General features: G+C 54.9%; 1 protein-coding gene across 1 annotated transcript in view; it reads right to left on the reverse strand.

Annotated features, from left to right (window-relative positions):
* Numbl (NUMB like endocytic adaptor protein) overlaps window positions 1–10,888 on the reverse strand; it is a 21,965-nt gene extending 11,077 nt beyond the window's left edge. Inside the window, 6 exon segments of the mRNA XM_005086570.3 lie at window positions 175–315; window positions 1,891–1,965; window positions 2,060–2,134; window positions 4,711–4,850; window positions 7,370–7,454; window positions 10,719–10,888. Of these exon segments, the coding sequence (XP_005086627.1) occupies window positions 175–315; window positions 1,891–1,965; window positions 2,060–2,134; window positions 4,711–4,850; window positions 7,370–7,454; window positions 10,719–10,742 (540 nt within the window). The 5' untranslated portion in view covers window positions 10,743–10,888.
* Window positions 10,889–11,288: the final 400 nt, after the last annotated feature.

An 11,288-nucleotide genomic window follows, 5' to 3' on the forward strand; every position in this document is an offset into this window, starting at 1 on the left:
GAACTCACAGAGACCCGCCTGCCTCTGCTTCCCCAGTGCTGGGATTAAAGGCATTGGAGAAGTGCACCACCACCACACTTCTTTCTTAAGACGAGAGGACCAGGCACAGAGCCCGGCACTCGTTCCCAGGGCATGCGGAGCGAAGGAGAGAGCCCCAGCGCTTGTGGTGCTCACCGAGTCCTTGAGTGCCAGGAAGCAGTGGCAGATCCAGCGGCGCGTGGTGCCGTCGCGGCATATGTAGGAGAAAGCCTTGTCCAGGTTGCGGTCAGGGGCGCAGAAGGAGACCTTCTCGATGGTCTGGTCTACAAGCAGGTCCTAGGAAGGGTTGAGGAGGCAGGCACTGTACATGACATGATGGCCCCCTGAGACAAGTGTCGTGGAGAGAGCCATGGGACAGCCTGTGTCGTCGTCGTGGTGTCGTCCCCCCCCCCCGCGCCCCCCCGTCATCCCTGTCATCCATCAGAGACAGCCTAGAGGCACAGCTGCCGATTAGGAGGAAGACTCCAGGGCTGCAGGAGCCAGGGAGCACCATTTAACCCAGCTTAACCGAGCCGCCCGCAGAGGAAGAATTAATTAGACAAGGAACTGCATTCAGGCAAAGGAGCAGCCAATGCTAAGGCGACTCAACACCCCCGGCATGCCTGGGCACTTCCTGGAGGGGGCGTCTCCAGGCTCCAGTCAGGGGAGGCAAAGGGGAGCAAACAGAGGACCAGGTGATAGATCAATGAGAGCTGTTTGCCTAACACACAGGAAATCCTAGGCCGCAACCCTTCATGGCAAGAACCAGGCACGGTGGTGAACGCCTATCACCCCAGCATTTGGGGGTTATAAGCAAGAGGACCAGAAGTTCACGGCCACCTTTGACAAAACAGTGAGTTTGAGGCCAGCCAAGGTTATGCCAGACCCTGTCTCGATTAAAACAAAAACCCAAATCATTTAACAACCACATTTGTTGATATGCCAGGCTTTTCTTTTTCATTGTTGTTCATTTTTTCTTTTCAGCACGAAGCCCAGGCTGGCCTTGGATTTGTAATCCTCCTGCCTCAACTTCCCGCGGGCTAGAATCACACGCCTGTCCCGCCACACCCCAGATCCTGGCAGAAGTGTTCTTGGTCCCCCTTTTCCCGGTGTGTGTGTGTGTGTGCGTGTGTGTGAGTGTGTGCGTGTGTGTATGTGTGTGCACGTGTGTGCGTGTACGTGTGTGTGTGCGTGCGTGTGTGTGTACGTGCATGTGTGGGTGCCTGCGTGCGTGTGTGTGCGTGCGTGTGTGTGCGTGTGTGGGTGCGTGTGTGTGTGTGCGTGCGTGCGTGTGTGTGTGCGTGTGTGTGTGTGTGTGCATATGGAGGGCCAGGGCCGAGACTAGCAAGCGTCCTCAGCCACTCATTTTCATCAGGACAGGGCCTCCTCCTCAAGCCCAGAGCTCGCTAGTGTGTCTAGTCTTGCTAGCCTGCTAGCTCTGGAGACTTTCTGAGGCTGGAATTAGAGGGGGAGCACTAGCTAGCACTCAGGTGGGCTTCTGGGATCTGAACTCACGTCCTCACGCCAGCACGGCAAAGGGCTCTAACCACTGTACCATTCTGCCAGCCCGCTTTTCATACACGGAGACTTTCTGATTTGATGATAGGGTCTATCGCCAGCCCTATTCTGTTTTAAGGCAACGGGAGCCCAGAGGGGTTGACTCTTGTGCCCAAGGTTTCTCAGATGGGGGGGGGCGGCTGGGATTGGTGCCGAGGTGCACAGGCTCACCCACTCTACACACCAGCTTTCAACTGGCCACGGCCCTCATAGGACAGTCAGCCGACGGCAGAACACAAGGCAGCGTCGAGAATGTTCTGGAGCAGCACCCCACGGCGGGTGGGAAGCCTTCCTCCCCCAGCACGGCCCTCCTACCTTGGTTTTGTCATCCACCACTCGGAGTCCATCAGCCGACACCCACAGGACAGACTTCACGGACTTCCGGCCCATCTGGGGTGAGGGCAGGAGGGAACAGAGGGGCCTGGTCAGGATTGCCCCGTTCAGTCTGCTCTTGCCCCCTCCCTGGATCCAGCCGCTCACTCACCGCCTTCAGCTTCTTCACGGCGTCTTCACAGACGTGCATCCCGCGGGACTCCTCTACCTCCACGTGGCCCAGGTACTGGGGGGGGGGGAGGATGAAAGGAGCAGTCATCGATCATCGTGGACACCGCTGAGCCCCTCCGCACCCAGGGCCACAGCTCAGATCGTCAGACGTAGTCACTCATCCTGCACCTCCAATCCAATCCCTAAGGTAGGAGCCCCGTTCCTAGCCTGGGCATCCACACCTCAGGACGTGATGGAGGCCCCAGGGCTGCTCCACCCACCCTGGCATCAGTTAGAAAGAACACAGACTACTTCTGGAGAGGAAGCACGCACAAGGCCAATGCTTCTTTTTTCTGTTTTGGAGGGGGGGCATCTTTTTTTTGTTTGTTTGTGTTTGGTTTTTTGTTTTTCGAGATAGGGTTTCTCTGTATTGTTTTGGAGGTTGTCCTGGAACTCACTCTGTAGACCAGGCTAGCCTCGAACTCACAGAGATCCGCCTGCCTCTGCCTCCCGAGTGCATGCACCACCAACACCCGGCTTTGGTTTGTGTTTTTGAGACAGGGTTTCTCTGTGTAACAGTCCTAGCTGTCCTGGAACTTGCTTTGTAGATCAGGCTGGCCTCAAACTCACAGAAATTCTCCTGCCTCTGCCTTCCAAGTGCTGGGATTAAAGATACGTGCCACCACCGACCCTCTCTTTTTGGGAGAAGGGGTTCAAGACAGAATTTCTCTGTAACTCTGGCTGTGGTGGAACTCTGTAGACGAGGCTGGCCTCAGACATATGGCTGCTTTTGCCTCCCAAATGCTAGGATTACAGGCATGTGCCACAGGCAGATCTCTATTTGAGGCCACCCAGGTCTGCAGAGCAAGTTCCAGGACAGCCACCAGAGCTACGCAGAGAAACCCTGTCTTGGGTTAGAAAAGATGCCTGGCTAAGGCCATTGGTTTAATCCCTAATGCACGTGTGCGCGTGCACACACACACACACACACACACACACACATACACAGCACAGACCACTGTCCACTCTCCCTCCTATAATGACAAATGGAAACCAGGGTTTCCTGCAGATACAATGACTGTCCCCAGAATCTCCAATGAGACTAAGCTGCATTACTCAGAGTTGCAATTTTAAGTTTTTGGTTGTGTCCTTATGTCCTCCCCTCTTCATGATGGGAATGAAATCCAGGGCCTTCCACATGCTAGATAAGCATTCTACTACCAAGTCACACCTCAGCCCCTCACTGGGGGATTCTAGGCAGGGGCTCTACCACCAAGTCACACCCCAGCCCCTCACTGGGGGATTCTAGGCAGGGGCTCCACTACTGGGCTACACCCCCAGCCCTTCACTGGGGAATTCTAGGCAGGGGCTCTACCACTAAGTCACACCCCCAGCCCCTCATTGGGGGATTCTAGGCAGGGGCTCTACCACTAAGTCACACCCCCAGCCCCTCACTGGGGAATTCTAGGCAAGTGTTTTTACCACTGAGCCATGCTCTAGCCCCTCACTGAGGGATTCTAAACAAGTACTCCTTGTAAGCCACATCCCCATTCCTGCTGGTACAAAGGTGGTGAGACTATTTTCATTTAACAAATGCCCCCGTATTAGCTGACATTATTTCCCCACTTTCGCCAGTAGTCCCTGAGCCTGCCACACGAACCCCTCACATTTTGGGTCCACCCACCCTAGGGAAGAGAAAACCAGGCTGAGGACCTAGACTTAGTATCTCAGATGAGAAGGGAGAAGGGCTGAATCTTCCCACAGCTCAGGCACAGAATCCCATTATCTCCTTGGGAGAGCGGAATTTGTTATAAACCAGAATTCCCAGAACAGGAAAAGAGCCTTGCAAATGTCATCTTCTATGAACCCCTGAAGAATTCGGTGACAACTCTGTACCCCTCAGAATTATCCCCCAAGTAATGTCTGGTATAAGACAGAATGTGTGTCGTGATCTGTCAGTGCAGGGGGAGGTAGGAGGATCCTGAGTTCAGGCCAGCATGGGCTACAGAGTGAGTTCAAGGGCAGCTTGGGAAACTTAACGAGACAACCTGAAAATAAAAAAGGAGGGCTCTGTGTGTGTGTGTGTGTGTGTGTGTGTGTGTGTGTGTGTGTGTGTGTGTGTGTGTGTAGCCCAGTGGCTAGAATGCCTGCCTAAACACAGGGCCTAAAGGTCCAATTCTACAAAAGTGATCCGGGCATGATCTAGGACTGCAGGCAAGTGCCACCATGCCAGTGTGTTTTAATAATAGCATTATGGGCGGGGGGCTGGAGAGATGGCTCAGAGGTTAAGAGCACGGACTGCTTTTCCAGAGGTTCTGAGTTCAGCTCCCAGCACCCACATGGTGGCTCCCAACCATCTGTAATGAGATCTGGCGCCCTCTGCTGGCCTGCAGGGATACATGCAGACAGAACACTGTGCACATAATAAATAAATAAATCTTTGGAAGAGTAAATAGCACTACGGAAGGTCTGGAAGCCACAGTCCACACAGCCCTAAGTACAGATCTCATAGCAACGGGCTTTTGATGGCTTAGCCCAGTGCCCCGGGACCAGAAGACAGGCAGCCAACACACCGGGCAAGCTAGTCTCCCGCCCTCCCTGTGCAGCAGACACAATGGGCTAGCTAGTCTCCCGCCCGTCCTGCGCACTCACCCTAACAGGGAAGCTGCACGTGCCCTTGCGCACGGCGTCCTCGTCTGCCTGCCACTGGTGTGGGCGCGACGCCTCAGGCACGTAGGCTGGCTTCCTCCGCCGCAGACTCTGCCGCAACTTGTTCATGGTGCCTGCCCCGTCTAGTGACACAGGACAGCGATACGGGGTCAGAGGTATGGAGATGAGGCTGCGGCACGGAGGGTCCGCTAGATGGACAGCTCTACTCGGTGGAGACTGGTTATGTGGAAGGTCGCAGAGCTGCGCGCGCTCAGAGCTGCGGGGACTGGCGCCGGGACATGGTGGTCTGGGTGGGTGGTGGGAATCGCGGGTCACGGGCTTTGGGGGTTCAGAGGTTCGGGGTAGGATGGGAAAGAACCACAGAGATGCAAAGAACGAGAGGTCAGGGCACAAGAGTTTGAGGACTAGGGGTCGAGGGTCATAATGTCAGGGGTGTTGAGGTGAAGCCGGTGATAGGTAGCAGGGCGTGTGGGCTAGCAAGCAAGGCCAGAGCTTCAACTCCAAGTTCAGCGAAGACAGGAAAGTGACAGGAAAGGTGGGGGGGGTAGGAGAGAGCGAGAGACAGAACGTAAAATATGTACAGGTCTCTATGACAACCGAGTGCAGATGAAGCAAGGCCTCAGGGGTGGCTGGTATGTGCTTGTAGCGGTCAGGGGTAGTGTGTGTTAGGGCGGCAGGCTGTACAGACTCCTTATGCGAGTGACTGTCCCTGTGTCTTTGTGCCCTGGCTGCGAGGGACTCACATCCCCAAGAGCAGTTGTTATCCGTGAGCACGCGTCTCTGGAGGTTTCTGCTGGAGGGCATTGATGTCTGAGTGGCCACGCATGTGCACTGGGGCGTGCCATGTGTCTCTGTGTGGTTACCGTCGGTGAGAGCTTGTGTTTTCTGTGCATGCTGCCAGGGACGGATCATTGGTCCTGAAGGTGTGTATCCATGACTGCTTACCACAGAGCAGTGTTTCTCTGAGAGGGTGTGACCACTGTCTAACTTTAGAGATGTTGCCTCTGTCCAAGAGGGCAGCTGTTGCCGGGCATTGGTGGCGCACGCCTTTAATCCCAGCACTCTGAGGCAGAGGCAGGTGGATCTCTGTGAGTTCGAGACCAGCCTGGACTACCAAGCGAGTTCCAGGACAGCCTCCTAAGCCACAGAGAAACCCTGTTTCGAAAAACCAAAAAAAAAAACAAAAAACCAAAAAAACCAAGAGGGCGAGGGCAGCTGTTAATGAGATTTCCGTAGGTGGCTTTGGGTGAGGGTGTTGATGCTTCTAATCACCTTCTCAATCAGGCCACTCCAGTCGTGTCTGCTGTATGACGTGAAAGCCCATTTGATGTTCTGTTGTCTACTTCTATCTGCTACTTGATATTTATTGTTTTACTTTTGCTTGCAATAGTGAGTTCGAGACCAGCCTGGTCTACAGAGCTAGTTCCAGGACAGCCTCCAAAGCCACAGAGAAACTGTCTCGAAAAAACAAAAAAACAAACAAACAAACAAACAAAAAACCAAAGCAGGGCTATCCCAGGTCATTCTCCAGGCTGACAGTCTGTTTGTAAAGCAATGATGTGCCCATAGCTCTTTTGGGGTTCACAGATGCTGTGTGTAGGTCTGTTGGTCTACAGAAGCGAAGCTGTCCAGGATGAAGTCATAGCTCAGCTGATAAAAGTGTGTACCTGACATGCAGGAAGCCCCATGTCCCATCTCCAGCACTGCATAAATGGGGCCAGGTGGCGCACGCCTTCACTTGAGAGAAACGGAGGCAGGGGTATCAGTTCAAGGCCACCACTGGTAACATAGTGAGTTCAAAGCCAACCGGAGATAAAGGAGACACTGCTGTCCGGCTCTGCGCACACTGGGTGGGGACTGTCTCTTTCTTCCTCCTCCTATCCCTCCTCTTCTTTTTCAACATCATCTTACTACGTATCCCCGGCTGGCCCAGAACTTGCTATGTAGACCAGGCTGACACAAACTCAGAGAGTTCTGCCTTCCTCTGCCTCCTGGCTGTTGGGATTAAGAGCAAGCACCGACATCCGACAGCGTTAGAGATGGGTCTCCTGTGGCCCACATTTGGGCTCAAGCTTGCTATGTAGCCGAAGCTGGACTTGAACTCCTGATCCTCATGCCTCAGCCTCCCAATGCTTGGGATGACAGGCCCTCACCGTCAGTCGTATCTGGCCATGCGTCTCTCTTGAGGGTGTTTCTAAGAACCGGGTGTAGAGTGATTGCCGTGGGTAGCCTGTGTGCATCCCGGAGGGTCTGGAGATGGGTGCGCATGAACGTGCCTCCTGTGTGTTAGTGTGAAAAAGTAGCCACTGAGTCTGGAAGTGTGCGGGCGGCTGCATTTGACAAGCATGTGGCGATCACCTGTGTGTGCAGGTTTAAGTGTAAATCCATGCATGCGTGACGGTGTGAGTGTGTGTACCCGCTACACCTTAATCTGCACATAATCACTGCCTGTGGGTGGCTGCTGGTGTCCGTAGGTGAGGATTTAGGATGCGGGTCTGTCTGTCACCGTGGGGGCTTTGATGGCCACTGAGTATGCAATGAAACCCATGTGACAGTGGTTGGTACCTCCTCTGGTCACAGCAGTCACAACCATGGTCCACGTATGATACAAACCGTATTCTTTGTCAAGCCGGTCACTCACCTGACTCCGTCCTGAAGGTTTCAGGGGGCCCCAAGGCCCCACAGGGGGCTGGGGACAAATGCTGATCAGGTCTCCTGGGTCCACCCTGCTCAAAGGAGTGAGAAGATGAGAAGTTTGTTGAGGGGGATTCAATCCCCTACTCAACCCCCACCTTGGACTTTAGCCAACCCCCTCCATCTCAGGCTCCGTAGTAAGAACCCTAGTAGTCATAGCAACTGTTACTAGGGAGACCAGCCCAGCCACCTGGTTCTAAGGGCCCAAGAAGGAGTAGGTGTGTTGGGGGACACTGATGGGTCCCTCAGTACCCAAGGGGATGAGGTGAGGTGAGTGGCTTTGCCCTCTAGTGTCATGTTCAGGGCTATCCACAAACACACAGCCACACACACACCTGGTAGCCAAGAGTTTTCTTTCTCTTGGGTCACTGCTCAGCAAACTTGATGACACAGACATCGTAACAGCTGTACCTCAGGTCATACGATGCAACTGTCACTAACATCTGGCCACATGCTCACCAGCAGGTACAGCTCTACTATGGCTGTCAACATGTATGTATGCGTCCCAGCCCAGCACAGGCACCCGCGCATGCCAACCACTGAGACTGTTCCCTCATTTTCTTAGCTATGTACAATGAGCTGGCCCAGGCACGCACATAAGGGTGACAAATGTCCAACTCTACCTCACGGCAGTTGTGTCCCCTAAGGCACACACCCCAGTTAGGAACACATACAGATCGTCGCCTATTTGGTCACCCATAAGCACTTGGTCACACGGTGACACAATCGCATATGCATATATTCCCACACCTACATGGACGGAGGCACACTGGTCTTACCAAGCCCCGTGTCCCCCCGCACCACCCTAGTCACACCCAGCCGTAGCTGCACACGGCCATTCAACCTCAGACACTATCAGTCGCATCAACACACTGTGGCGGAGTCACACATCACCAGGGGCATACCCACATACATCCCATTTTTACATCCTCTGTGGCAACCACTCACGTATAAACCACTCTTCATATGCAGCCACGCGCTGTAAACACTGAGGGCCACATCCCGAGCATCACAGACACAGCATACAATCAGTCCCAGGTCAAGGGACCCAAGGGCAGCTGCCCTCAGACAGCCACATACATTCCTGAAACAGTTGTGTATGGAGTCACTCTGCCGATGGTGCCCAGACATCTGTCAGGTTGGTGTCCCCTACACAGCAGTACTATGTTACCCTATCACAGACAAACAGTCTCTTTGAGGATTCAACTCACGCAGACAAGGATGTGGCTACACAGAACCAGTCATTACTCCACATGGACAGATACACAAAGTCACAGCCTCACCTGTGCTCAGAACCTACACATAGAGACTCAACACACACAGTTCAACACACACAGTTCAGTTCTCCACACAAGTACACAGCTGGGTGTACACATAAATGGCATGACCCAGTCATAGCATTTATAGCTGCTTTTACAAGGAAAACATGGTCCTAGACACAGCCATGTACAGTCACTTCACCACCAAATCACTTAGACACATACATACATGCATGCATGCACACACACTTTTATAGTCTAGGACACCAGCCCAGAGTCACCCAGGGTCACAGACAACTGGGTCATACACACACAGGCACACATACAGAGGAACAGAAGCTGGTCACCTACATACCCCTGCACACAGGCAACATCCATAGCTTGAGTCTCACACAATTAACCTTCGGAATAGGCAAGAGTTTCAGATATTTGAAATTCAAATCACACATAGGTGGCTGCAGAACATACAGCTAGGTGGGGAGCCATTTATACAACCCCAGTCACATATACAGACATGACTAGGGACACACAGCCACTGTCATACACACTGCCATCCCCCAAACCCAGTCACACAGACACAATATGACTTCAAATATGACGGCTGTCAGACACCCCAAGTTGCACCCAATGCAATGTCACTCATATATACAAAATCAGTCAGACATAAGCACAACAGTGTGCCACATATGGTCACAGCCACCGTCACAATCCTACTTACACACTGTCACAACTCCCCCGACATCTTCAGTAGCCACACATACATCCAAACCCAACACGGACATTGACACATGCCAAGGCACGGACGCACACACACACACACACACACACACACACACACACACACAGTGTCATAAAAGACAACCACAGATACAACCTCCCAACCACAACCACACATCCATCTAAACACAGTCTAAAAAGTCAAGGAGCCTGAACAGTGAGCAGCTGCTATTCACATCTTCAGTCTGGAAAACACTGGGGTCACACACACACACCACCACCACATCCAACCACAGCATGCAGATAAGACAACGTAGGTTTCCTTATCCTTGTCAGCTGCAACACAAGCACACACACCGCCACTGTCACACAAACACCAGGTCACACTTCTAACCACCTCCCCAACCCTTGCCCCCCCTCCAACCCCACACACAAAGCGGCTGGTCACCACAGAGGCTGCAGACAGGTTTCCACCGGGTCTCCGGGGAGCCGCCCCCAGCCCAGGCTGAATCCTGGAGTCTGGGGGGGGGGGGGTTAGGTCTGGCTAGGGAAAGCTGAGCTTTGTCTCCGGGTGGGGCCTCTCTCAGACAGCTGAGCAGCCCTAGGGACAAAGGGGGTGGCCTAGGAAACCAATGTCTTGAGACCCCTGACTAAGCACGGGGTGGAGGTGGGGGTAGGGGAATGCCTGAAATTCTCCTTATTATATTCATGCTGGGGTGGAGTTCCAGACACAGGGACCTTGTTTTGAGAAGGGGATTTGCCTGGGACACCGCCCAAGGGCCGCGCGGGGGGTGCGGGGGGCAGGCTGGATCCAGGACCCCTGGGAGTAGACAGTACTTGGACGAAGCCCCCTCCTCCCCGCAGCCTTGGCCTTGGCAGCTCTGTCCAGGGACCTCATCTTCAAGACCTCAATCGGGGCTGTTGTGCTCAAACCCCTCTGGCAGGAGGAGTACGGATTTTGTCTGGAATCGGCTCAGTTAAGGCCTTAGCTTGATAAAGGGAACTGTGTCCCGGACCCTGAACACCAAACCCTGCCCAGGGAGTTGTACCTAGAATTTATGTAGCCCTGTCCTCGATTTGGGGGGAATCCGTATCCCAGGATCCCTATTTCCAGGGCCTTCGCGGAGATGGCCTGTGTTGGAGACCCCAGTCTGGCAGGTTTAGGATTGCCGGGAGCCTGTTCCCGGACCCCCACCCAGGACCACCCTCTCCAGCCTTGGCATCTTCTTTCCATCCGGGCGCTGCTGCCGCCTCCCACCCTCCGCCACATCAGCAGCGGCGCCGCCCCCGGCCCGAGCCCCCCGAGCCCGCCCTTCTCACGGTGGCCGCCGCGCTGCGGGACATCCAGGGCCCTGGCGCCCCCGCCTCCCGCGGCCCCGGCTGGGCCCGGCTTCCCGAGTGCTGCTGCTGCGGTGGCGGCGGCGGCTCGGTCTGACGCGGGCCGGGGCCGGGGCCGGCGGCTGGTGCGGGATGCGAGCGCGCGAGCCAGCTCGGCTCCCCGGAGGATTCCGTTCCGGGGGCGGGGGAGCATCCCTCCTCGGCGCCCCGCCCTGGCCCCGCCCATTGGCCCACCGCCCGCTGTATATGCAAAAGAGACCCCGCCTTCCCACGGACCACGCCCCCACACAAATACTACCCCTTCTCCCATGCAGAGGCCGCCCCGCCCCGCCCCTTGGCCTGGCCTTGCGGGAACCTGCACGCATCCCCGGTGGACTGGCTCTCTGGTTCAGGCGCAGGTTCTATTTCCTTCCGTAACCCCTGACCTCAGATCCCCTTTGGTTGTGCTTCTGAGGAATTGCTTTGGGAGGCGAGTTGACGTCCTCAAATCTTGCTTAACCCCACGGTTCTCCCAGCCCGGCGGGGGCGGGCAGAAGCGGTGACGAGGCACTT

Source organism: Mesocricetus auratus, unplaced genomic scaffold, assembly GCF_017639785.1.
Source record: "Mesocricetus auratus isolate SY011 unplaced genomic scaffold, BCM_Maur_2.0 Super-Scaffold_100038, whole genome shotgun sequence".
Classification (NCBI taxonomy): Eukaryota; Metazoa; Chordata; class Mammalia; order Rodentia; family Cricetidae; genus Mesocricetus; species Mesocricetus auratus.